Source organism: Chiroxiphia lanceolata, chromosome 3, assembly GCF_009829145.1.
Source record: "Chiroxiphia lanceolata isolate bChiLan1 chromosome 3, bChiLan1.pri, whole genome shotgun sequence".
NCBI lineage: Eukaryota > Metazoa > Chordata > Aves > Passeriformes > Pipridae > Chiroxiphia > Chiroxiphia lanceolata.
This window is the reverse complement of record NC_045639.1, coordinates 3545294-3573031: the sequence shown is the minus strand read 5'-3', so window position 1 is coordinate 3573031 and position 27738 is coordinate 3545294. Positions and strand designations below refer to the sequence as shown.

Sequence of the window (27738 nt, the reverse complement as noted above, 5' to 3'; positions counted from 1 at the left end):
AACAAATGTTTGCTTGAAAAAAAGGAATAAAAAGGAGCTTATGCACCAGTTTGCAGACAGGGCAGTCCTTTCTGGAAGTTGAGCTTTTGTTTTGGAAAACTGGGTTCCTTGTCCACTTCCAATGTTTGCTTATGGCTTGGCAGTGGGGAAAATTCCCTGTTATTATGGACAAAGCAGAATGAGAATTTTGAAGTACCTGTGTGTAAGTATGACTGTGTAAATCAGAGTTTTTTTGAAAGATGTGTGAGTTGCTATTAATGTAAGAGAGTCTAAAAATTATCTAAATGGTTTACATTAAAAAATAATTTCTGTCACTCCCACTTTAGCTGCATTTCAGTGGTTCTGGAATTTTGTGGTAAACTTGGATTAGCAGAGTCAAATCTTACCTGTGAGGTCTTTGGAAGTGGTTGCAGGTGGTCGAGTATTAACTAATAAAATTAATAAAGTTGTTGCTGACGATCCAGAGGGGCGAGCGGGAAATGTTAATATTTGGCATTACAATCTTCCAGCTAAGGAAAAAAAAATGCTGAATTAATTTGCTTCCTACTTGGAAAAATGACCACTGAACATGGTTTGTGTTCAGAAAGGGTTTTGTGCACTCACTCCCACTGCAGAGATTGACTTGCAGGTCGTGCTGTGCCAGGGAAGAGCACAGTGTAAATATTTATTCCAGGCAAATAATTTTCCATGTTTCCTACTCCTTTTTCATCTCTAGGTCCATTGCAAAAGAACTTGCAGACTGGCTGATCAGCAACAATGTAGTTGAGCACATTTTTGGACCAAATTTACATATTGAGGTTTGTATTAAATTACTGTTTTCAGTTGAAATGTGGAGGAGCCACTTCTCGTTCCAGTAAATCTTCAATATGTTCTCACTTTGCAGATCATCAAACAGTGCCAAGTGATTCTGAATTTTCTTGCAGCTGAAGGCAGACTTAGTACTCAACATATAGACTGTATTTGGGCTGCAGCACAGGTATGTATGAACTTAAAAAAAAAAATAGAAAATGACAAATTGATTTTATTTTACATTCTTAAAGTCGAGTTTTTTGCTTTTTTTTGGTGCTCTCAGTGTTTTGCTGACCAAAATTTCGAGTTAGGTAACTACCACAGTTACTGGGTTATTTATTAGAGGCAAAAATTCACCTTGGCTACTTTTGTACAAGGAAAAAAAAATGAAGTTGTTTAGCAAGGACACGGTGTTTTCATCAAGAATGGGGGTGAAGATTGTAGGGCAGTTGTAATATTTTTTACTACAGTGTTAAATTGCCTTTCTCCTGTGTCTTGGAGGTTCCATTTCTGTTACTCCTGGTGGGAACAATCAGGTGAAAATTGTGGCAGTGAAGTTTACAGCTGTGCTGCTGTTCCAATCTACAGAAAGCACTGAAATTTTATTTTTTTCTTGCTAAGCCTGGAAACTCTGCCAGGCTTTTTGCCTTCAGAAAGATTTATTTGTGTGCTGCTTTTCAGGGGTTGCCATGCTTTTTGTTTTAGGTTATGACATTTTTTATTGGGGGATTTGAATATAACAGACATTTTGATTTTTTTTGAACATGCTTTTATACGAGTTAGAATTTGAAGAGGGTTTTTTATGTGTTCAATATTTCTTTGTAATTTCTTTCAATCAAATGCTACCGTGCACACATTGTGAACCCTCTGTAGCCCACAGTCATCATTAGAACATGCAGGTGGAATGTTAATAAATGCTCATTAGGGCAGCACTTGCTCTAATAGGCTCCAACAATCCTTTGTATCAGAGTAATTAATAATTACTTATTTCACTTACACTTTTAAAGCAGTATATTACCTTCCCTGATGTTTTCACACTGGGTTACACCTCTGAATTTTTGATAGATTTGATGCTACTTGAAGAATAATATAATTACCTAAATTCAATAATTCTTTTGCACTCCACATTTTGCCAGGCTGATGTTTTCAAATTATATCTTTGATTTAAAAATTAAATATACCCTGATTACTTCCTGTCAAAGGTCTAACCCTCTAATGTTGCTTAGAAGGCAGACACCTCTAGACTTAAAGAATAGAAGGCCTTAAAGGTGTATTTTCCACTTTTTAGACTAACTTTTGGACAAAGATTTGTCTTCCTCAGTTAAAACACTTATCTCAAGGTGTTCAAATGCATCCTTGTGTAGAACCCCCAATGATTTCACTCCAGTTTGAATCCTGTGAAAGATGCCCAGTACCCCATAAATTGCTGACATGGATATTTTTAATGCCAGGAAGGTGCAAAACAAAATAAATAATTTCTAAAAAAACCCTTTTGAGGTGCCTTAGTGGTAGCCAACATTAAGAATTCCTTCTAGAAGCTTCTTGTAGCCATTATTTTCTTTTTTGAATACAAACATGAAAAAAAATCCCCTTCTAAGTGACTCTGAAAAGCAGCATTTAACCAAAGAGGAAACATGTAGGAGCACTGTCACTTTAATGTGTAAATGGAGGAGCTGGCTAAACACATTGTCATATTTTGTGACATCCATTGCTGGAAAGACAAAAGAATTATTTATAATCCTCACACAGTTCACACAGTCTGTTCTCTTGAGTGTCACATTGGCCTCTAATGCCTTATCTGTATTTACCACCCCTAATAAGGTAATTGCAAATAGTATTTTACCTCAGGATTTAGCATATAAACTTCATATTTTAGAAGTTGTGTTTAAGTTGTATTTAAGTTAAATCCAAAATAAACTTCCAGTTCTTCTTTCCACCAAAATTCTTAGACTTAAGATACTGTTACATTTGATTTCACTAAACTTTACAGGGTCAAAATTAGCTTAGTCCAAATTGCGAACCTGATGGAGTTTGGAATTTTTTGGATGAATGCTTCCTGAGATCTTGTGCAAAGGTGTTTAATTGCTGCATTTTTGCCAATATTTGATTTTTTTTTTGTGTGTTTGTTTTGCTGTTCCTGTTTGTACCTTGTAGCTGAAGCACTGCAGTCGTTACATCCACGACTTGTTTCCTTCTTTGATCAAAAACTTGGACCCTGTCCCACTTAGACACCTCCTGAACCTTGTCTCAACTCTTCATCCCAGTGCCCACACTGAACAGGTAAAGGCAAGGCCACCAAAATCACTGTCATGAAAAAAGCAATTATGTTAAACAACCATTATGGATTTGCCTCCCTGAAGAAATGCAGTAAAGGGAATATTCACTAATGCAGAAACTATATAAGTAAAGTTGTCATGTTTCTTCCAACCTTTTCTGGCTTTCGAATTATAATTTTTAGAGATTTTTTGAACATTCCACAACCACTGGTGGAAGATTTTCACTTCTGTCTGCAGTTCAGAGGTGTTTCACACAACATCATGTCATTCATTTGTTTATTTTGACGGGGTTATTTTGCTGTGTAGAAAAGATTAACCGTGGATCTTTGTATCCCAAACCCCTCCTGCTTAATGACACTGTTCCCTGGTTTTGTTTCCAGACCTTGTATTTGGCATCCATGCTGATCAAAGCCCTGTGGAATAACGCCCTGGCAGCCAAGGCTCAGCTGTCAAAACAAAGCTCCTTTGCATCTTTACTGAGCACCAACCTGCCCATGGGAAACAAAAAAGGTTCGTGGTTTTCCAGCAGATCTGGGAATTCAATTGTGAATTTCCGTAGGCTCCTTGTTGACTTTGGACAAAAAGCAGGTATAGAACTTTTTTCCTTTAAGGATTTTTTTAAAAGGGTCATGCTGACATATTTTTCAAGCAGAAATGGAGGATATAGATGAAAGCATTAAAACTTGGTGAGTGCACTTGGAAAGCTTTCTGTTTCAGATCCCTTCTGGTTGTATTGCTAAAGTAGCTATTTTTCTTTTAAAAGTAGTATTTTCTTCTGAAGTAGTATTTTTCTTTTTCCTTAATGCAGAAGATGGTCCATAACTCATCAGTTAACTATTGTTGTTCCACTGCACATCTGTAACTAGCCACATATGATCTTACAAAAGCTCATCTCCTTTTTTCCTAGTTTTTGGTATTACCTGCTATTTCTGATTTGGTTATTTTTTACTTGGCTGTGTATTTCCACACAGTCATTACTGAAGGAGCTGAGAAGCCACTTTACAGTAGTTTTCCCTCTCTTTTCCTGCTGCTGATTTTTATGAATCATAGACAACTATATGCTGACAAAAAGGTTTTTAGTCACTTGTTTTTTCATCCTACTTTTTTTTCCTTCAGAAGAAGAGGAGCTCAGAAGAGCAGCCCCTTCACCTTGTAAGTATAGTTTTAAAAGTACACAGCGTGATTCTTTTGGTGCAATACTGCTTTTCTACAGCTGTTTAATTTGAATAGAACAACTATTCATTGGAATAGTTCCAATAGTTTCCAATAAAAATTGGAAGTTATGCTTTTAGGAAAAGTCAAATGAATATTATATTTCATATAGAATGTAGGAAATATATATAACTTTTATATACTGGTAGGAAGAGACATCAGTAATCAAACTTTGTATTAAAATGCTCCATGTCCTACAACAAATTTTTAGTGTTTAGGTACATGGATTGTTTGAGTTATATCCCTGTTTGCTGGAAGAATGCTCAACCTTTGAGGCAGATTTAGGGAATGGTGTTACATTCCAGTTGATATCCATCACGAGGTAACTGGGAAATGTGGTTTTGAACCAGGGTCACCAGCAGCAAGCCCTCAGAGCAGTGACAACAGTGACACCCACCAGAGTGGAGGCAGCGACATCGAGATGGAGGAGCAGCTCATTAACAGAACAAAACATGTCCAGCAGCGGCTTTCGGATACTGAGGTGACAGTGGGAATCCTAACCTGGGAATTTGGGTGCTGAGCTGCCTGTTGTTAGCTGTGGAAATGATTTTTTACCTCAGACAAAGGTATTCCTGCATTTAAATTGTATTTCCATTGGAATAATCCCTTAGTGAGGGATTGCAGGACACTGTTGCTCTGTCACGCTGTGACTCTGTGAATGTGGAAAGCCTGCACAGATTCCCTGTTATGAGTCAGGTAATGCAAAAAATAAGTTATTAAATCTGAATCTTGCTCAGAGCATTTTGTTATTGGCAGCCAAAGTGAGAAAGAATGAATGAAAACTTGTAGATTTGACACGTTTCCTCATAAAGGAAGAATGGTGTCAGAATGATCTTCATTATGTTCGTTATCAGGAACAGTGTGGCCAACAAGTCCAAGGAAGTGATTCTTCCCCTGTACTCAGAGTTGGTGAGGCCACACCTCGAGTACTGTGTCCAGTTCTGAGCCCCTCAGTTCAGGAAGGATATTGAGGTCCTGGAGCAGGTCCAGAGGAGGGCAACTAGGCTGGTGAAGGGACTCAAGCACAAGTCCTATGAGGAGAGGCTGAGGGAGCTGGGGCTGTTCAGGCTGGAGAAGAGGAGGCTCAGGGGAGACCTCCTCACTCTCTACAACTCCCTGAGAGGAGGTTGTAGACAGGTGGGGGTTGGTGTCTTTTCCCAGGCAACTCTCAGCAAGACAAGAGGGCTCGGTCTTAAGCTGTGCCAGGGGAGGTTTAGGTTAGATATTAGAAAGAATTTCTTTACAGAGAGGGTGGTCAGACATTGGAATGGGCTGCCCAGGGAAATGGTGGATTCTCCGTCCCTGGAGGTTTTTAAGATAAGACTGGATGTGGTACTTAGTGCCATGGTCTGGCAACCGCAGCGGGGTTGGATCAAGGGTTGGACTTGATGATCTCAGAGGTCCCTTCCAACCCAGCTGATTCTATGATTCTATGTATTTCCAGTGGTGGTTTGTTTTTCCACCAATCTTTAAAAAACAAAAAATCTAAAATAATTCTAGGAATCCATGCAAGGGAGCTCTGATGAGACAGCCAACAGTGGGGAGGATGGCAGCAGTGGGCCTGGCAGCAGCAGTGGCCACAGCGACGGCTCCAGCAACGAGGCCAACTCCAGTCACGCCAGCCAGTCCGCCGGGAGCCCCGGGAGCGAGGTGCAGTCTGAGGACATCGCGGATATCGAGGCCCTCAAAGAGGAGGAGGACGAAGAGGAGGAAGATCGGAGTCACAACCCCCAGAAAAGCAGCAGGAGCGCGGATCTACGGAGCAGGAAACTGGAATCCCAGGCGGGCATTTGTCTGGGAGACGCGCAGGGGGCAGCGGAGAGGAGCGGAGCCAACAACGGGGCGGGGAAGGAGCACGTGTTCAACGCGGACGCGGTGCCGCCCGTGGACAATCGGATCCGGATGCTGGACGCCTGTTCCCACACTGAGGACGCAGAGCACGACATGGCGGGCGAAATGAGCACCGCTCACATCTCCCAGGGCTCTCAGGACTCCTGTATCACTCACACAGGGGACTTCCTGGGGGAAACCATTGGAAACGAGTTGTTCAACTGTCGGCAGTTCATCGGGCCCCAGCACCACCACCACCATCACCACCACCACCACCACCACGATGGGTAGGGAGCTCGGCATTTCTTCTGATTCCTTACGTTAAATTGAACTCCAGAAATTAAAGTGGTAGCAAAATATTCCATCTGGGCTGAAATTTTGTATGGGCATTTTGCTGGAGCTCAAGATAATTCTGTCTTACTTACTGCAGTAATCTGACTTGGTCACATCTGGTGAAAGCTTTCTGTGAAGTTTCGGTATGGAATAAATAAGACAACATTTAAAAAATGTTAAAATTGTTGTAAATGCTGTATTTAGTTAACATTCAAACAATCAGGCCAGTGAAGCCTTCAGTTTGTCTGTAATGTTTTTTCTGAATTTTTCTGAATTTTTCTGTGAAGATCTGCTGTTCAAACAGATGATTCATTCTGACTTTAGCTCGAGGGAGATGTCTCCTCACTCGTAGTTTGCTATAAACAACTTCCTCCTTGATATTGTCCCTTCTGATATCCTTCTTTTCCAGGCATATGGTTGATGATATGCTCAGTGCAGATGATGTCAGCTGTAGTAGCTCTCAAGTCAGTGCAAAATCCGAGAAAAATATGGCAGATTTTGATGGGGAAGAGTCTGGCTGTGAGGAAGAGCTTGTACAGATTAATTCACACGCTGAGCTCACGTCTCATCTTCAGCAGCACCTCCCTAACCTGGCCTCCATCTATCATGAACATCTTAGTCAAGGTAAAAATCATCAAAGGAAAACTGAAAAACATTGTTTTATAACTTTGAATTAGTCTCCTATAATTAAAATAATCAAATTATTTTAACCATTTGTCTGTATTTGTCCAAAGAAACGGTGATGACTGCTGAGAACTTAATCTCCAAGAGATTAATTTTTGTATATTTACCTGTGTTTTAACTGTGTTTATCTTTTAAAATCTCCCCTCCCCAATTTCTACTGCAGCTTCTAATGTTAAAACAGCTAAGAACCTAGTAAATGTTTCTTTTAATAAGTTATTAAACTATAAAGAAAGGAGGTGCTGAAATGCAAGATTTTATTTTATTTTCCTCTCCTCACTTGTTGTTCTGGTTGGTGGATTTTACTGCGGCTCAGTACATTTGTCATCATAAATTAACCCATAAATGAATTAACCATAATGGGCTCTAGAGAAGATAATTCTGGGAAAAGGAGTTGAAATATAACTTGATATCTTTGGGAGTTTGCTGTAAAGGGCTTTTTTATGTTATTTCATCCTACACTGCCAAATCTTCTAGTTTACTTCTGGGTGCAATTTAAGCTGCTGCTAAAACACTTCTCGAGAATTATATCATTTTTCCATATGCTTTATTTTCTCTTTATCCTCTTTTTAAACATAATGGTGAAGGTTTGATGTTTTTCTTCACCAGCCTGATAGACCCAAGTTTGCTGTTGTCCAGCAGACAGTAAACTCAGTACTATTTATTTATTTTCCTGAAACAGTTGAGTAAGAGATGTCTTATAATGATAAGGTTGACATTACAAATTTGGATGTTTTTCTCCACTGCAGTTTAATAAACTACTAAAACTTTGTAAATCTGTAAATCAGTGTATTTTTTCAATTTTTTTGCACAGATATTACTAATCTTGCTGATGCTCATACATCTTATGTTTGAGCATCAGGCCTTCAGTGCAGATTATTTTTGACACCCCTGTTTTGCATGTGCAAATAATCACTGTGCTCTGCACAGTCTAAATCTTCTACTTGACTTTGCTACCTGAAAATAGTATCAAATAGTAGAAAAATTAATGGTACCCAGCTGTGAAAAATCTGTCAGTGTTTATGAAAACTCAATGAGTTTCTAAAATCCTACACTTTGATATCCACCATGTATAAAAATGGGGTTGATTTTTTCCTTTGATATCCACTGTATATGAAGAAGATGTTTGTTTTTCCTGGTTTTTAGGAGGAGGTTTTTCAGATAGAGGAAATCATGTAGTATGAGGGGAATTTATTGAAATGAGCTCATTTCTTGCTTTCCAACCATGATGGTGGTGCAGATCACTCCCTTTGGACCACAGCACTACAGAAAGGCTTAAAAAAATAATTGAATTACAGTAGGAATTAAATTAAAAAGCAATTGTATTCGCAGTTCTTCAGTGCTGGTTTTATTGCACTTTGCCATTAGCCAAAAGCAGTGTAAATACTGGCCTAACTGCCCTGTTGGCTTCTTGTATGGCCTTTTAAGAACCCATATGTGAGAAAAAGCTGCAATTACAACGTTGCTGCACTTTGAAATAGCCAAGTTAACAAATAAAGTGTGTTGTTTGTATGGGCACTTAGGGAATAATGTTCAGTTTAGATGGTTCCTTCAATAACGTTCTTTTTATTTTGTGCAGGACCAGCAGTTCATAAACATCAATATAACAGCAATGCAGTGACTGACATTAATCTGGATAATGTTTGTAAGAAAGGAAATACCCTTTTATGGGATCTGGTCCAGGATGAAGATGCAGTAAGTTCAATACCAGAAAATCCCATTTTTTTTAAAGAAAATAAATCTGTAGTATTCATTGGCCTTTCTTTCTCCTCGCTGTAGATTCATCTCTCTGAAGGGTTAATAAATGAAGCAGAGAAGCTGCTCTGTTCCTTAGTGTGCTGGTTCACTGACAGACAGATTCGAATGAGGTTCATTGAAGGCTGCTTAGAAAATTTAGCAAACAACAGGTAACTTAAATCATAAATTATCTGCTTTTACATGTACCTATTTTTGTGACAGATCAGAAATTTAATTTGGCTCTGTGGTTATTTCACTTTACAGGAAGACAAGGTAAACCAGACAAAAGCAAAATAATTTCCAAAGTGTGTTATGGATGTTTCTGATATTCCATTTTTCCATTCCCTGGGTGTCCTGAGTTTCTCACCTTGTTGCATTTGTCTGTTCTCCCTTCTGGGCATCGCCTGCAGTGTTATGTTGGTACCTGTTGCTGAGAACTGTATTTGTGTGATGAGTTCCAAGCACACTGAGATCCTGATTTCAGCTCTGTGTCCAAGGTGTTACATGTGAAGAATTTGAAGTGTGTGTAGCTCAGATTCAAAAAACTACTTGGTAGATTCCACAAGCACGGGAAGGAGATGGCCCTGTTGGATTGAGTCCAGAGGAGACCACTGAGGATCAGAGGGATGGAGCAGCTCTGCTGGGAGGAGAGGCTGAGAGAATTGGGAGCTTGGAAAAGGGAAGGCTTTGGGGTGACCTGATTGTGGCCTTCCAGTACCTGAAGGAATCCTGCAAGAATGGTGGAGAGACACTATATACAAGGGCCTGGAGTGACAGGACAAAGGGGAATGGCTTCCAACTGAGAGAGAGTAGGATTAGATTAGATATTAGAAAAACATTCTTCCCTGTGAGGGTGGCGAGGCCCTGGCACAGGTTGCCCAGAGAAGCTGTGGCTGCCCCATCCTTGGAAGTGTCCAGGTTAAGGTTGGATGGGGCTTGGAGCAATGTGGTCTAGTGGAAAGCATCCCTGCCTATGTCAGGGGGTTGGAACTGCCTGATCTTTAAGTTCCCTTCCAACCCAAGCCAGTCAATGATTCTGTAGTTTACAGTCCTTTCAGGCAGCCTGTTTGGTCCTCAGACCTGAGCTTCTCAAACTAATTTTTTAGTTTATTTCACTTTTGTAACAATCACGTAGTGTCATCATTTCTCCCTTTCTCCTTCAGATCAGTAGTAGTTTCACTTCGTCTCCTTCCAAAGCTCTTTGGTACTTTTCAACAGTTTGGGAGCAGCTACGACACCCATTGGATCACAATGTAAGTAGCGATGGCATTTAGGGGACTGCAAGACTTGTCCCTTCAGTGTGGTCCAGACATTGCTAACCTGAGGTTATCACCTCACTGCTGTCTGGCCTGGTTTCTCCCATCACTGAGGCCCAGATTTCTTCATAATGCAACTTACTTCTTTATAGTACAGCTACTGTTGTAACTGATTTAGAGACTGATTTATATTTAAAAAAGAAACCCAGCCTTTAAATCCCAAAGGACTTGCAGGAAGTACTAGAAAACCACCAGTAACACATTGTGAAAGGTATTAATAACTTGATGTCCCATCGTTCTGTTCCGAGTGTGTCTCAAATGCTTCTCAGGAATCAAAAATTTTGTTTATGAGAAAAACCTTTGACATTTGAAGGTACATAGTACAGCATTCTTGACTAGAACAAGCTGTAACTGGCTGGTCTAACTGTAGAGAATGGACTGATGGAACTTCTGGCAAAGATGACAGTGATTATCAGCAATTTTTCTTGGCCTTTTTGACATGACATTTAAATACACACCCAGTTCTGAGTTTTGGCTTAGACTTTTTCTCAATTAGGGCCTTTAAGAACAGTTTTCATAGTCTCAAAAGGGAGTGTTCTGTCAGTCCTATGCCTGAAAATAACAACATTAGGAAACCTTATGGATTGCACGGAAGAAGAGAGGACTGTACTGGAAAATACTCCTGAGTTCGTGGTAGATGGAAAACGAAATGTTTACTTTGGGTTTATGTGTGTGCCATTTTCCTATAACAGCTGTCTGCTTTCTGTGGCTCTTGTGATGTTTTTAAGCAAACCATAATTCTTTCTGCCCTTTAAATTGACACAGGTGGGCAGAAAAGGAACTGAATATGATGAAACTTTTCTTTGATAACTTGGTACACTACATTCAGGCGGTGAGGGAAGGGCGGCACAAACACGCACTGTGAGTACAGACTGACTTGGAGGGTTTAATATTTTATGCTTTTAAACATTTCTGCTTTCTTCTGTTGCTTCTGATGTCTTTTTATAAGTAAATACTTTCTATAGGGACATTGCATGCTTAGGGAGACAAAGATCTGTAAAAACAGTAATATCGTAGATATTCCTTTTCCTTAAAAAAACCCCAGTAACTCTCGTGTCATTTTTGTTAAACATCGTGTTGCACACTTGTGTACAAATAAAATGTGAAGGTTTAGATATTCAAATCAATTTAAAGTGATTTCCTATCATAGAACTATTCAAGTATTTTAGTGTTCAACCCGTTATTAACCTTTGCATTATTATTTTCTGTGTAACAGTCACCTGTGCTTTCTAATCTGTGGGATTTAAATTAGGTGTATATAAATAGACAATACAATTTGTAACTCCCCAATCCCAGAGGAATAGACTGTTCATGCTTTGACACATGTCAAAGTCGATATGGGCATCCACATTTGAAAAATATTGCTATTTATGGGTCCTATTTGACTTCATCATATCCCTTTATATTAGACATTGCTCTAGTGAGAAATTACTTAGAAAGCTGTTGGAAAGTGGGTTGAATTGCTTTAAATTCTGGCAAAATTGTACATTGTTCTGCTCCTTTGACCATATAAATAGAAATAAAGTTATGAAAATGTTTTTATGAAGGTATGTGTCAGCTGGAATCAGAAATTCAGTGTAGAAATATCTGCATTTTACAAGTTAGGGAAAAATAATGTAGATCCTGCAAGGTGACAAAATGATGCACTTTAGAAGTTGAGAAAGAAACATAGAAGAAACATTTATGTTTCTAAGAGGCACATGTACCAGTGGGGGAAAAAGTTATGGCAATAAACCATTAAATAAACTTTGATTTTTATCCAAATTTCCATTTAGATACAGCCACAGCGCAGAGGTTCAGGTTCGTCTCCAGTTCCTGACGTGTGTGTTTTCAACTCTGGGATCACCAGATCATTTCCGTGAGTATTTCAGGTTATTTTACCTCAGAAACACCTCATAGTGAGGCAAAAATAGTTTTTAATAATCAATTATGTGTTATTTTAAACATACAATTTAAAATAATCTGTGATACTGTCTCAAAAGCAATAAGATTTTTTTTTGTGAAACCACAGAACCAACACTGGAATTCAGGTTCTGTTGCAGTTCTGAGAGAAGAAATTTTCGTGTTCTCTGTGCTTCAGTTTTTCTAAATATTAGGATTTTAGTAATAACTAAATGAAGTTAATACATTGTGTTTTTATGGGCTTTGGTTCCTGGCCATAATGTTCCCAGAGATCTCCTCCTTGGACTACTGTATTCCAAAAAGGAATAATTCTTTATATTTTAATACTGGCAGAAATTGGTTTACACCTTTTACAATTGAAGTTGACAAGAGAATTTTTTGGGATATTCTCTTTATAGATAGTCAAAGTGTGCATCCACTGCATGGCTTGTGTCTCTGGTCATTAAAGTACAGGAAGGAATAAGAATGTCTGTAGCCAAAAGAAAAGAAATTGTGGCTATTTGATCAACAAGAGCAAATGTGGGGTGACAATTCTTTTTAAAGTAGCTTGTTCAGATCACAAAGAAAAGAAACCTACTGTTCTCTTGAAAGGAGAAGCAATGAAATAGTTACAGAAATCCTGTTTCCAGCCCAGTCCCAGTACCCAGCTGAGAGTTGGGGTCTGGATGTGAACTGCATCACAACCTGGTGCTTGGTGTGAGATCCCACCTCACGTTGTCCTGATAAAAACTACTCTGATTTTTCTGTGTTTTGTGGGAATATTTGGTGCTGTTTGATGTGATACAGGAGTAGTTACAAATGCTTCCCTGCTTGCAGGGTTGAGTTTAGAACAAGTGGACATCCTTTGGCACTGCTTGGTGGAAGATTCGGAATGTTACGACGATGCACTACACTGGTTCTTGAACCAAGTCCGGAGTAAAGACCAGCATGCCATGGGGATGGAGACTTACAAGCATCTTTTTTTGGAAAAGGTATGTAGGGAGTTCATTGCCACCTTACAATTCCAGTAAAAGTGTTACATTCCATGTCAACACTAATGTATTTAAAGTTGTTTCTATGCCACTCTTTTTGGGAGAGGCCTCTAAATCTCACCAGTCCAGCCACTGAGGGCACGAACATGCAGCACTAGAGCTTTTTGCAAGGGGGCCCATCCATCCTTTTCAGGAGGTGACATTGCAAAATGGATGGATTGTGCAATAATTAATGTAGTCTGGTTCTTTTTCAAGGTTACACAGGCTTTTTCTGGTTTCGGACGTGTATGAGGCACGTCATGTATTTTAACAAATTATCCTGCTTTGATAAGTTAAGCAACTAATGTTAAAATAATTTTTCCTCTAGTTACAGTTCAGATCAGCAGTGAAGAGCTTGTTAAAGCCAATTATGGTTGATTTTTTGCATTGTATCTAAAATTCAGAGTGTGATCTTCTACAAGAATAAATTCTGATTGATCTGTGTTCCAATATGATTAGTAATAACAACGGTGTTTTTCTGTGCTGATGAAATAAATACCCCTCCCATCACTGAATTTCTTTTCCATACTAAAGTGCCTTCATTTTCTTTAGATGCCACAACTGAAGCCTGAAACTATAAGTATGACTGGCCTCAACCTCTTCCAGCATTTGTGTAACTTGGCTCGGTTGGCTACGAGTGCATACGATGGGGGCTCAAACTCTGAGGTAAGACTGGATCTGACATTCCATTAGTCATGTTTAATTCTGACTAGAAATCTGTTGTAAAATATGTCTCAGTTTATATGATGTGATCTGCAAGTTTTTCTACTGTAGTTTTTTATACAGAGAAACTGTCTCAGAAATAAAATACAAAATACTTTGCTCTGATTTGAGGCAGGTTTTTTTCTTGCGGTGAACACCAGTTATAGTTGTGGTTTTAAGGCTTCATTTAAACGTATTGCAGTTTCTCAAAAATGAAAATTCACTGTTTGGAATTTTTAACCAGTTCTCTTCGTGCTTCAAACTTTGAAAATCTTTCTGTGAAACTTAGGATTTTATAGTCATTGATGTGTGCAGAGGAAAAACTGAGATATTCTTAGTAAATGAGTCAAGAGGCAAATAAAAGATCTCAGATGAAAAAAGCATCACTCCCAGTAAAATAATGAGGCAATGTTTTGCTTCTGTGTCTGTTTTCTTTTGTCAAAGCAGTTGTGTGGCATGGACCAGTTCTGGGGCATTGCTCTAAGGGCCCAGTCAGGGGATGTCAGCAGAGCAGCCATCCAGTACATCAACTCTTATTATATCAACGGTAGGAATTCTCATTCTCACTTTTGTTTTCCCTTTCAAATGTTATAACGAATATCTGCCTTTATCCTCTTTTTATTCTCAGTATTAAAATGTGTAGTCCCAAAATTGTGTCTATAAGTTTACTTTAAATTGATCTCCTAGGTAAAACTGGTCTGGAGAAGGAACAGGAATTTATTAGCAAGTGTATGGAGAGTCTGATGATTGCTTCAAGTAACCTGGAGCAAGACCCTCATTCGAGTCTGACCATTATTGAAAGAGGGCTCTTAATGCTGAAGACACACCTGGAGGCTTTTAGGAGGAGGTAAAAAGCTCTGTTGATACATTTGGATGCAGAATTTATTTCTGTTCCTCTTACCATAATGATGAATGAGTTATGAGTTGTTATTGATGTAAAGAATAGTTTCTTTGTGTAAAGACATAGCAGATAATTGTAAAAGGTGTGATATAGAAGGTTCAAACAGTTACTAGAGTTGGCCCTTGTCTTGTGTAAATGTGTGGCTGTGGTTCATGTTTCCCTGTCCCTCACCAAAGAAACTTCTTTGAAGTTAAATAGTTTTATTTGAAAAGTAACAAAAATGTCAATAACTTCCTCTTATTTTGAAGAAAAAACCCCAACAAGCTGCAAGTTTCGTCTCTCCTCTCATTGTTTATCAAACAATTGTGTTCAACAGGTGTGACAGAAATACTTTTTCCATGTTTTTCCCTGTTTAAGGTTTGCGTATCACCTGAGGCAGTGGCAGATTGAAGGCACTGGGATCAGCAGTCACCTGAAAGCCCTGAGTGACAAACAGTCCCTCCCTCTGAGAATTGTGTGTCAGCCAGCGGGGCTTCCCGACAAGGTGAGGAAAAGCCCTTTTTCCATCCTGCCCTCTTAAACTTGGGGAATTCCCTTGTGCACTTGGAAAATTAAACCACGTGTTCTCTTCCAGATGACAATAGAAATGTATCCCAGTGATCAGGTGGCTGATCTGAGAGCTGAGGTGACACACTGGTATGAAAACCTGCAGAAGGAGCAGATCAATCAGCAGGCTCAGCTCCAGGAATTCGGCCAGAGCTCCCGGAAGGGGGAATTCCCTGGTAAGCTGGAGGCTCCTACCTGGAGATTTTGCCCTTGCAAGAACTTAAATGTGGTCTTTTTCTCCCCCAGATATCCTAAATAAGGCAGAATTAGGATTTATTTTTCTCTGCAGTTCTGGTTAGCATCACCCTCACTTCTAATTAATAGTGTTGTTTCTTAAGCACTCCCTTTTATTTGAAATAGCAAAGAAAATGTAGAACTCTCTTAAACCTATCCAAATTCTACATTCCAATAGATTTCCCCCCACATTATTTTTCTTCTTGTTGTTTTAATTAAATTAAATTGTTTTCTGTAATTTGGAGATTCTGTAGCAAAGAACTTATAAAGTTCTATATTTCTGTATATCTGATTCTGTATTTCATCCAATTTATACACTTCTGGCTCTGCCATCGATCCAGAATATGAAGCCATAATTTAGATTAATAATTTATACCCTACCTACATGTATTCCAGTCAGGTGTAGAATTTTCCTTACACCTGCAGTTGCTTTTTAATTTATGGTCATCCTGTAGCAAAAATGATCATTCATCCTGCTTTGACTCCCCTAATTTGGAATGTCACCTTGCTCCTCAGGTGGTTCATTGCTTGCTTAATATAGTGAATGTGCATCCTATTGTTCCCTCTTAATGTGTCTGTGAGTGAGTGAAAATTCCTGCTTTTTATCCTATAGGAGGAGGGCATTTTATAAATCCTATTGATACTATAATTCTTATCAGTTATTGCTGTTCAAAATGTTCTTTGAATTGTCTTCTCCTCGCTGTTTTCTTTCTTTCTCACTGTAGTTAACATGTAATGCAAATTATCCAAAGAAACTATCCGTGAACATCTTTTTACAACACTGCTGTTATTTGAAGTGTAAACATGAATCAGACTTCCTTGTCATAGTTTAACAACTTTTAAAAAACATATTTTAATGAGGCACACTGGCAGTAAACCAGACAGAATTTTGGACTCCTCAGTTACCTTCTTTGTAAAATCCTTTTCCAGCCACTCACGAGAAGCTGTTCCAGTGAAGAAACTGTTTTATTTTCCACCAGCTATCACCACATAGCAGAGATTTTAATTTTTGTTGTCCCTGGCATTTTAGAAACATGTGGTAGTGCTGGGAAAAGTGCTTGTAAGAACAGAGGCTGGATTGTCTGCACCAAATGAAATCAAATTCCTAATCATGTCATTATTCAGATTTCTTGTTCGATGTTGGGAGTTCTCTCAAGGATGTTCTTAGTTTTTCTTTTCTAGGTGCATGAAATCTTTGGTTCCAACTGACTTTTAAGTAGGAGTAATCGTTGCTTCCTTGCCTTTGGCTTTATCAGAGGTGTGTGGTACAGAGGGGGTTTGTTGATGATCACAGTGATTTTCCATTACCCTTCTGTGGCACGGTGTAATTTGCTACAAAATATGGCATGTTTAAATCTGTTTTGTGAACGCTTCTCACCACAAGATTGGCTGACCCGTTACTGAAAAGGTTATTTCTGAACACATGCAAGTAAATTTGGTTTAACGTAATAAGTAGTTTTCTTAAGGAAGTTCCATTAAGGTTTTGCCTCATGTTATTTGCTGCTGAAGGATGTACTGTTAAAAATACCAAAATAGTTTATTCCAGAATGTCACTGAAATAAACTTTTCTCCTAGGTGGCCTCATGGGACCTGTGAGAATGATTTCATCTGGGCACGAGCTGACAACCGACTACGATGAAAAAACGCTTCATGAGTTGGGGTTTAAGGACATGCAGGTACTGCTGGTCCAGAGATTGCAGTCACTGGGATGTTGTTTTTGTGTAAATATATATAGGGCTGAGTGTGAGCCATCTGTGGGGTGATAACAGTGAGTGCAGCTACCCCATAAATGCCTCAGGTGAAAGCCAAGCCAAATTTTGTCATGGCAGCTGCTGAAAATGCTGCGAAGGAAAGACTTGACAACAAGATACCGATTTATCTCTAAGTTTTTAATTATGATCCTTTTGAAAACATTCCATGGCTTATCTCAAAATTGCCTCTTTGCTCCTTGTTGTTTCCCTGTGTCCCAGATGGTGTTTGTATCCCTGGGTGCCCCCAGGAGAGAACGGAAAGGTGAAGGTGTTCAGCTCCCGGCGTCCTGCCTCCCTCCCCCTCAGAAGGACAACATTCCAATGCTTTTGCTCCTGCAAGAACCTCATCTCACCACCCTTTTTGATTTGTTAGAGATGCTTGCCTCTTTTAAGCCTCCTTCTGGAGAAGTGGCTATGGAAGATAGTGAGGTAACTTAGAGTGATTTTATTAGAATAATTACCTTGAAGTCTTATTTAATTGGGTCTGCTTTTCCTGTCTAGACTTCTTGTGTACTCCCAGTTGTTTTATTGTCTGTATATTCACATTTCACGTTATGTTTTTTCTGATTTTCCTAACAGTATTGTCCTGATACATTTTAAATGTTCTAAATATTGTATAAACTATAAAAAAGTTATAAAAAAGTAGTTCTTAAGAAAGAATATTGATTATTTAAGTGGACATGGTGACTCATAACGGGAATTGGCTCGAAGAAAGGTTTGCAAAGGTTCCATTGCAAAAACTCAGACTTTGTCTTATGTACCATCATTAGCTCGTGGGAAATTAAATACTATATAGTATATTTGAACCAGTAGTTTATTTTAAACTTTTATTTGCACTCAAATATTTCAAAATATGTGACATGCATGTAACTTAGTTTCTTACAGGTTCAGTGAGTCTTGGACTATCATGTTCTAGTTATGGACTTAGATAGGAAACAGCTTCTTAATTGAGAATAAATACATTTTTGGCCTTTGAAATGTTATTTTCTCAAAGAAGTTCACCATGCCAATGGTTGTTGTGTGGTTTGTCAGAGTGCAAGGTGTGAAGAGCTCCATCTCCACGCTGAAAACTTATCCAGGCGTGTCTGGGAACTGTTAATGCTCCTACCAACGTGCCCTAATATGTTGCAGGCATTCCAGAACATTTCAGATGAGCAGGTGAACAAAATTTGACATGTTTATCTTTGTTATCCATGTGGATGTTTTAGCATCTGGTGTTTTAGCTGAATTTGCCCCAAATAGAAATGTTAAATAGTAAATATGTTAAGTGTGCCAGGACACAAGTAAACCTAGTAAACAAACCTAATAATTCTTATAAAATTAAGCTAACCAGAGATGTCAGCTTAGCCCCCAAAGTTTGCTTTTATGGTTTATTTTTTTGCTTGAATCAAAAAAACAGTTTCTTGATCTACAGCTTTGCTTTAACACCAACTGTTGTGATAGTGTTACTTTTGTACTCTCTTCTCTAAGTTCCCAGCTTGGTTTGGTTGGAAGCCTCTTTGCTTTGTTGTCCTACAGATGAAAATTTGGCCTCTTTAAAAGTGGTTGAAATCACATACTAACAGATTTTAGATACTTCAGCTCTTTATGCACACCTGCATCAAAATTTGGGTGGAAGTTATACTTTAAGACTATCACATTTGCCTTCCTCTACTTTGAAATCACATGAAAACCCTCTGCCTGCATTTTTTAGATAGATGAGCATTACATATGTTTTAATTGTTTTCTTTCTTTTTTTTTTGTCTTTTAAGGGTAATGATGGCTTTAGTTGGAAGGATCTTTTGAGGATAAAAAGTGCCCATAAACTTCTGTATGCCCTGGAAATCATTGAAGCTTTGGGAAAGCCCAACAGGAGAATAAGACGTGAATCTACAGTGAGTTTCTTGCACAGAATATTTGTGTTTCTCAGAACCAAAACATCTATTGATGAGTTATAGTATTTTAGTTCTGTTTTTACATTTAATTGTTGTTCTTTGTCTTTAGGGAAGTTACAGTGATCTTTACCCAGACTCAGATGATTCAAGTGAAGATCAAATAGAAAATAGTAAAAACACGTGGAGCTGCAAGGTTTGATTCTTCTGTGTTATTCTGTGGTACCTAACACAGTTTCTCGAGAAAAACATAAGATGAAAACCCATTTAAAACATTATCTATCTTAGAGTTTTGGATCCCAAATTCAGGCATAACATTTCAAACTTTTTCTGTGTTATCAGGCCTGTAAATTTGTCATAGTCATGTACAACTATTTAATTGTTTTCATAAAATATCCAGCTGAATAGTTTATCATTTATTTATTAATCTATAAAGCTTAGGTGGGTATATAAATGAACTTAGTGGTATTTTTGTATCTGCTTTTTCTCACTTTGGTTCCATAATATCCTTACAGTTTGTTGCTGCTGGAGGGCTCCAACAGTTACTGGAAATTTTCAATTCTGGAATCTTAGAGCCTAAAGAACAGGAATCATGGACTGTGGTAGGTGCTCATTCACCCTTTTCCTCCAGAATAACATAATTGCCATTTGTAAAGACTTTTATTACTTTGGGCCTTTGTTACAGTTACTTCTCTGTTGTAAATGAAATAGGTAATTCTGTAATTGTACCACCAGAGTGTCTGCTGTAGCATTGTTTTCTTGAACATTTTATATTCCTGGAAGAGTTGACTTTAAAAAATAAATTATACTTCTGGGGTTTTTTACATTTTAAAAGCACCTTTTGTATTTTTCTATGTGTTTTGGTTTGGTTTCTTGGGGTTGTTTTTTTTCTCCCTTCTTAAAATTGTAGAACATAAAATTGTAGATCATGGAATCTAGAGGGAAAAAAACTGGATTCCATCTTACAGTGATTACAACTGCATTGATAATATTGTTAAAGAAGTCAGAAGTAGCCAAGCAAGAGCAGAGTATTTTTGCCTTTTTATTCTGCTTATCTTAGGGAAGATTGTTATTTGGAAGCTTGTTTACTGTAGTCTGTGTTAAAAGCTGTGATCTGTTAATTATCTTTCCTTCTGGAGAGGCCAAGAAATACTGTTTTCCCTTGCTGACATTTAGCATTGTGGCTGTGGTGTAATAAAAACACTTTTAATAGTGAACATGATTATTAATCTTTATTATGTATCCTTTTCATTATTATTCTGTTATTAGTTTGAGCTAAATACAAATTTATACCTTGCTTAAGCTTTTTTCCAAGCATTTCAGCAGGCACCGAATTATTTGCCAAATAAATCCCTCACAAACAAAAATTCCTCTTCCTTCTCCTTCCCAGTGGCAGCTGGACTGCCTTGCCTGCTTGCTGAAGCTCATCTGCCAGTTTGCAGTGGATCCTTCAGACCTGGACTTGGCTTACCACGATGTGTTTGCCTGGTCTGGGGTGGCAGAGAGTCACAGGAAGAGAACGTGGCCGGGCAAGTCCAGGAAGACCACGAGTGACCACGTGAAGGGCCTTCACATCCCTCGTCTGACAGAGGTGAGAGAGGCCCAGACCTCGTGAGCTTCTGCAAAAGTCCTTTGTCGTGTGGATAAATAAAATAATGTAGTGGAAAAGTGACTAATATTAATTGATATCCTGCTCGTTCTCCTCTAAAAAGTACTTTAATTGCCTTAAACCTGGGAAACCAAAGGGGTTTTTGGTCATTGGTGAGCACGTGAATTGGGAACTCAGAATTCCAGGGCTTTGTCCCTAATTTTTAGGTTTTGTTTTCTAAATTGATTAGTCCTCTTTTATGATAACCTGTTATAACATGAGCTGTCCCCATCCTCGCTGAATCCAGTTTAGATTCCTTTAGAAAACCCTAAAATAACTTACTTTACCAGGGATATCTGAGTGAGTATGTGGTGACCTGTAAACCTTCCTGCCAGATTCCTGCATACTGATTTCCTAAAGCAGCCCAAGCATATGTAATATTTTGGCATCAGAGATATACATTCCCTGTAAATGGATTTTCTTGGGCACAGGAGCAGCTGTGATTCCAGGAAGTGTAGATGTGAACTGGGAGCTGGAGCCAAACTTCCCATTTGTCATTGTTCCACGTGGAAAGACCTTAACTGTTCTATTAAGTATTAGCCATTTTTGACCAAACAAATCCCTATATCACCAAAGCTACTGTCAGACAAGGAAATTATCAAATGTATTAATTTTTTTAGCATTGGTGCTGTTGGTTTCTGTAGCTGGTTCTAAATTTTTAATTTTCAATTGATTCATATTTCTGATGGCAGTGGGGTTGATATTTAAGTGTTTTAAGATTTTCTTCAGGCTTGGATTTTAAAATTCTGGGTAGCCTGTCAGGTTCTCTAAAGATGAATAATTTAAGTGAATGTGGACCCAATAAAATGTGTTGATCACAGAGATGGGCAAAATTTATGTGTCCAACCTCATCTCAAGCTTAAGATTTTTACAAGAAAGTGAGTAGTTCATGCTTTAAAAAAAAAAAATCCAGTGTTTTTACTAAAAGGATTGAATAAATGGTTGATTTTTCTGTTCAGTTGAATTGTCTTTCTTAGAGGAACAGCATGAAATTTTAGCATCTAGACCTAGTCAATGAAACACAGGATTTTAGATGGGCTTTAATAAAACCAGTAAATTAACTGTGGAGATGCTGTGATTTCTCTTTGGCTCTTCCTCCCTCTACACAGGTGGGTTTGTTTTTAGATTCACACGCTGTGTATAATTTAAAAAAAAAAAAAGAAAAAAAAACAGATTAAAAAAAAAAGCTTGTTGTTATATTAACTTGTTTTTTTGTTTTTGTTTTTTTTCTTTTGACTTCAATTTTTAAAGGTGTTTCTTGTACTTGTCCAGGGAACCAGTTTGATTCAGCGACTGATGTCAGTTGCTTATACATATGACAACTTGGCACCTAGGTACAATTATCTTCTTATTTTTGTACTAAAGCTAATCAAGTGTGCACATTGTCAGCCCTGCTTTAGATAAAAAGAGCTCTTTCACCTGTATTCCCCATGAATTGATCAGAAATTTAAAGTCTCTAGGAGTAGACTTGCTTTTCTTAGTCACCTCCTGTGCTTGTCCCACCCTGGTATAGGAGTGGGAGAATTCCACGCTCAGGGCATAAGAAATGGAGCAATGAACTATCTGTGACGTGCTCTCAGAAATTCTCCTGCCAAAATGATTGATTTTCTTCTCTCCAGAGCAATCAGCATTCTCAATTGCAAGGCGGTGGAAAGGAGAAATTAAAATAAATTCAGTTTTATGCTGCTCAGTCGTCTGCTGGTTTTGACTTATTTTTGCCATTCCTGCTGGAATTATTCTTTTAGTGAGTGTGCAGGTACTGAAGGCAAAATTTTACCTGTCAGAGGTTTTGATCCTGCTGCCTTTTTGTCCTGAGAAAAGCAATTCTGTGTAAGACTGGGTGGTGACAGTCAGACTGATCTGGGGAGCTCAGGGTTCTGCTACATTGCTGTTCTAGGATTATTTTAATCCAAGTCATGGATAGTGTGTTATACCATGTTTTTATAAGATCAATAAGGACATTCAGAGCATTTCCAGTCAAGTCTGCAAGTGTGCCTGACTTTGACCTGTAGCTCAGTAATTTGCAGGAGTCATTTTAAGTATATAACCTTTTATTGCAATTAATAAAAATGTAAGTAAATAGAAATATTTAAGCTTTACAGCTGTTTGTTCAAAGTGTGGTTTCTTTATGAAGAGTACTAGGTTTCTTCTATTTGAGTCAGTTCTTAGCTCTCTTTTTTGGATAAAATAAAGGGGTTGTGGGTATTTTTTCTTGCCTGTTAATCTTGTAGCCAGTAAATCTTTAAGGGGGTGACTTGAAGATTTTTGTAGTTTTATTATTGTTGCTAGGTTTGAATACTGCCAGAAATGAATCCTTTTAAGATTGACAGTTCAGTTTTCCTTTTAAGATTGAAAGTGTAGTTTTCCTCGTGGTTACTTAGGAGTTACTGTGTTGTTATTTGTGTGTACTTGTATTTTTGAGTGCTGATCTGTTCTGTTCTGTGATAAAGTTTAAATGGCTTTATCCTCTTCCCGTTCAGGGTGTTGAAAGCTCAGTCTGATCACAGATCAAGGCATGAAGGTTAGTACTGCAAAACATATCATGAACTAACAGTAGGGAAAACCTACTGATGAGAACAAGTTATGGTTTTGATTTATTGCTACCACTAGAATGCTATAAAAGTGTGATAATCCAGGAAATGTTCATGTTAAGGCATGATGCAAGTTATGAGCAAAGCTCACTGCTTGATTTCACTGGTTAAGAAGTAGAGGTGCAGGAAATATTGATAATATTTAATCTAATTTAATGGTCATCAGCAGTGCAGTGGTCAGTATTTAATAAGCATATTGGTAAAAACCTGCATTTAGGTCATACCTTATGTGCCAAAAAGGATTTAGTCTTACAACTTAGTATGAAATAAATGTCCTGTGTGCTGGAACGATGCAACTCTTCACCTGTTCTGTTGGTTACAGTGGCATTTATCTCCTTTTTCTTCCAGTCACTCATTATTCCATGTGGCTCCTGGTGAGCTGGGCTCACTGCTGTTCCTTGGTGAAATCCAGTCTGGCTGACAGTGACCACTTGCAGGACTGGCTCAAGAAACTCACCCTTCTCATCCCAGAGGTACGGCAGAGGAGAGGCCTTGGCATTGCTAATTAGTGCAATTAACTTCAGGTTCAAGCTGCCATTACATTCAGGACTTGTAGTTCCCTGCTAAAACAGGCAGGATGGGACTCAGGTACTTGTGTCACCTTAAAACTGATCCTAAACAGGACTGCATCTGTGGCTGGTTGCAAACCAGTTTAAAACTTCTCATCTTTGTTCTTGACTTCTGTTGGAAGGTCATTTTTTCGTTGTAATTTGTTGAAATTTCTGGGTGATACCACCTGACGTAGATGAGTGTAACTGTAACTCCCCCCATTATATTTTTTACATTATTAATATATTTTTAATATTACTTATTTTGCTGTACTCAGAATCACAAAATGAGGTGAACAAGAATTGACACAAAAATCTTCGTCATAAACAAATCTTTGCCTGGCTTTAAGTAATTTTTTTTTCATGTAATCAAAGCTTAGAAAATGCATCAAGATATTCACACTACAAAATTGATGTATTTACTAATGACTACTTAATGGTGCCAAATAAATTACCACACTATGTGATAATTTGATAATTCTTATCTTTTGCTTTATTATTTATTATTACTTTATTACTCAAGCACAACAAAAGCTTCCATGCTGACTCCATTTAAAATCCCTGGAAATGAGAGAGTGCAAACTTCCAAAGCTGGATTAGAGTTAGACTGTGGATATTTGTCTTAATAAAAGAATGAAAAAAAAAAAAGAAAATAATTCTTCTAGTGTAATTAAACAAATGAACCATGTAGTTAGGAATGAGTAAGTCTAATTCCACATGCTCTTTATATTTGCCCAGATGTGGTATTTTCTATTTTAGTCACTAGCTGCAATCTTTAAAATACATTTAAAATACATTTAAAATACATTATAGACACAGGGCACAGACAAATCATCTTTATAAATGAGGACTGTATCTTTTACATTTTTCTGTAAGTAACTTTAATGTATGTTATTTGTAACACCTCTTTTTAGAAAGGCACGTTCTGCCTTGATAACCTGATAGATATGATGAGAAGAACTTGTGTACCTATGAAAGAAAAGCCAGTAAAAGGAGAAATACTCCAAATAATGTGTGTAATCCTTTAATGTTGTTATTTTTCCCCCAGACTGCAGTTCGCCACGAGTCCTGCAATGGGTTGTACAAATTGTCTCTGTCTGGGCTGGATGGGGGAGACTCCATCAATAGGTCCTTTCTCCTCCTGGCTGCATCAACATTGTTAAAATTTCTCCCTGATGCTCAAGCTCTGAAACCAATTAGGGTAAGAATTTAAGAAATTACAATTTCACAGTATTTTTTTTCTCATTTTCAAAAGGGATTAAAATTAGAGTTGTGCTTAATGTTGAAATCAGACAGAGTTTCTCGTGTTTTGTCCAGTCTAACACTGAATATTTTTGCAGTTTGCAGTGGGTAGGATGAGGTCAGCAATATTCTACAAATTTTTAACAGATTTCAAGAAAATTTCAAGAAAATTAATAAGTATTGCAAAAGAAAAATAGAGCACACACTGTTACTGTTGTAAAATCCGTTGTTCTTACCTTAAATAGAGGCTTGAAGAAAGTAATATTCTTGTAGCAGTTCCTGGGTTCAGTGTGGTTTTGTAATCCAGTTATTTGGTCTGATGTGCTTCAGAACAAAAGCAATTTCTTTTCACAGATAGAGGATTATGAGGAAGAAACAGTGCTGAGACCAGGCTGTAAGGAATATTTTTGGCTGCTGTGCAAACTGATTGATAACATCCATGTCAAAGATGCAAGTCAGGTAGGTTTGCTTTGTGTTTAAATTGCTTCTTTAAATTTAGGGTTTCAGGCCACTTTTGCTTCAGTGTGAGATGTTTTTACTTAAGATACAATGAACTACTGTGAACAGGTCTTGGATCTTTCCCATCTGCCAGTTTTCCCTACTCTGATGTGTGTTTAGGAACTCTTGGAAGCTTCAGATAATGAACCTATAGAGTCAAGAAGGGGGAATGGTTGTGATGCACAAAGAACTTAGTTGAAGGTCACACACATGTCAGTACTGTAATTTTCTGTGAGATTCACTGTTGATAATTCCAATGCTAAAAAAGAGGAGCTAATCAACCTGAAAAAGCTAAAAAATACAGTTAGCAGTCACTTAGAATGGGTTAGAAATCAGAGCACGTTTGAAAACGAGTTTTAATTGTCCCTGTTTTGCTGTGTTCAGTAACAAAATTTCATCCAAAAGCATAACCACAGTTTCAGGCTAGGCTTATACACTGTAGCTGATGGGGTATGTGATTATTCTCCATTCATATTCCATTTTCTTTATTTTTAATCAGACAACACTACTTGATTTAGATGCACTAGCGAGACACCTTGCTGACTGCATTCGGAGGTGAGCTTTGCTCCAGTGACTTCACGTGGAATTTGCATTATATTTATTGTTAGTGGGGCAGAGTTGTGACAGTTCTTCTCTCCCTGTGTGCCTGTGTAGCAGAGAAATCCTTGACCATCAGGATGGGAACATAGAAGACGATGGGCTCACTGGGCTGCTCCGTCTTGCAACGAGCGTTATTAAGCACAAACCACCCTTTAAATTTTCTCGGGAAGGCCAGGTAAGAAAAGGCCACTGAGAGATCAAAATGGTGTCATCTTTTGTTGCTACACACTCTTCATTTCACCTTTTTTACGACATTCTGTTTGCAGAGCTCAATATCTGAAAGTGTGTCGTGTTTCTAGTATGTTCTTCATGTAAGATGGGAGAGTGGGAGGGGAGGTTGCTAACAAATTCTGCTTTGTTTAAAGAAAAAAAATAAAATTCTGTGGGATAAAAGCTGATTTAATCTGATGTTTTTTTCTTCAGAGCATACTGAGCTTTATTATTGGGCCTTCAGTGAGGCTTCAGCATAAAAGTAGGGCCCTGTGTCCAATTATGGTGTTTGTATCCTCTCTGTTTACTCTTTTAAATGTCCCTGAAGGTAATTTGATTATCCAGAAGTTTTAATAGTGTCCACATGGTGCACTACCTGACATAAAGTGGCATCACTGACAGCATTTTAAAAGGCTGCTGCTCTAATTCTCCTGGAATAAGTGTATTTTAAGTGTGGAGATCTGGCAGATTAAATTAGAGTAAGAATTCAATTCACAGAGTGCAGTGTGGAGGAGGATGGAGAAATTAAAATAGTAGAAATATGGAAAAGCCAGATTAATGTAGCTTGGGTGTATAGAAAGTATAAGAAGAATTCTATGTACAGTTAAGAACACACAGTATAAAGTGCAGTAGGGAAGAGTTTTGTGTTGTGTCCAGTGCAGTAGAACAGGATTGTGAAACCAGATGCTTCCCTCTGAGCAAAGGCTGGTGAAAAACTATCCAGGAAAATCCACTGGCAAATCCATGCTTTGCTGGGCCTTTTCTTCACTACAGATTCCTTCTCTGACTAAGTAAACAAAATTGTTGTTGAGCAAATATTTTCCAACTTCACAGGTGACATTTTGTGTTTTGTACATGATCACTGCCCATCTTACTCTGCACTGTATTAAGGTTGTAGGGGTTTCTCTGCACACTGGAACAAGGAGTTTTATGGTGATTTTGTTGTGTACTCTGCAGAAGGCCATTTCTTGCAATATTTATAATTTAGTTAGATTTTACAGCATTAAAAGGGGGTTTTAACTGAATGTACCTGAACAGGGAAATTCAGGATGAACATTTTTTTTTTTAATATCGGTGTAGAAATTGTAGAACAAGATGTAATAGCTGAGTTTGTAGCTTGTGTTCTACAAATGGGGGAAGAATTCTGGCCCTTTTTTTTTATTATCCTTTTGATATTTTACTTTTGTCTTTATTTTAATTATCTACATAGAAAGAAGGTGCTGATGTTTTGACAAATCCATCTCATTTTTTTGGTGTGTTATCTGGGATGGTAAAGATAAATAACAGTAATATGTATTTATTACCCAAAG

General features: G+C 38.0%; 1 protein-coding gene across 9 annotated transcripts in view; it reads left to right on the top strand.

The window, feature by feature from the left end:
- USP34 (ubiquitin specific peptidase 34) overlaps positions 1-27738 on the top strand; it is a 107949-nt gene that overhangs the window by 45073 nt on the left and 35138 nt on the right. For 5 of the 9 annotated variants that reach the window (XM_032682350.1, XM_032682352.1, XM_032682348.1 and 2 more), the window contains exons 9-41: positions 716-797; positions 884-976; positions 2944-3069; positions 3446-3575; positions 4182-4217; positions 4628-4758; positions 5778-6394; positions 6850-7064; positions 8701-8816; positions 8901-9028; positions 10022-10111; positions 10940-11035; positions 11950-12032; positions 12893-13047; positions 13639-13752; positions 14233-14335; positions 14476-14635; positions 15047-15173; positions 15264-15411; positions 17045-17145; positions 17440-17649; positions 18253-18378; positions 18972-19094; positions 19204-19287; positions 19607-19693; positions 20482-20682; positions 21991-22073; positions 23220-23260; positions 23679-23803; positions 24927-25079; positions 25475-25579; positions 26118-26173; positions 26273-26393. In XM_032682350.1, the coding sequence (XP_032538241.1) occupies positions 716-797; positions 884-976; positions 2944-3069; positions 3446-3575; positions 4182-4217; positions 4628-4758; positions 5778-6394; positions 6850-7064; positions 8701-8816; positions 8901-9028; positions 10022-10111; positions 10940-11035; positions 11950-12032; positions 12893-13047; positions 13639-13752; positions 14233-14335; positions 14476-14635; positions 15047-15173; positions 15264-15411; positions 17045-17145; positions 17440-17649; positions 18253-18378; positions 18972-19094; positions 19204-19287; positions 19607-19693; positions 20482-20682; positions 21991-22073; positions 23220-23260; positions 23679-23803; positions 24927-25079; positions 25475-25579; positions 26118-26173; positions 26273-26393 (4366 nt within the window). The remainder of the gene's footprint in view (positions 1-715; positions 798-883; positions 977-2943; positions 3070-3445; positions 3576-4181; positions 4218-4627; positions 4759-5777; positions 6395-6849; positions 7065-8700; positions 8817-8900; positions 9029-10021; positions 10112-10939; positions 11036-11949; positions 12033-12892; positions 13048-13638; positions 13753-14232; positions 14336-14475; positions 14636-15046; positions 15174-15263; positions 15412-17044; positions 17146-17439; positions 17650-18252; positions 18379-18971; positions 19095-19203; positions 19288-19606; positions 19694-20481; positions 20683-21990; positions 22074-23219; positions 23261-23678; positions 23804-24926; positions 25080-25474; positions 25580-26117; positions 26174-26272; positions 26394-27738) is intronic. The other 4 variants (XM_032682353.1, XM_032682354.1, XM_032682346.1 and 1 more) reach the window with 2 other exon arrangements.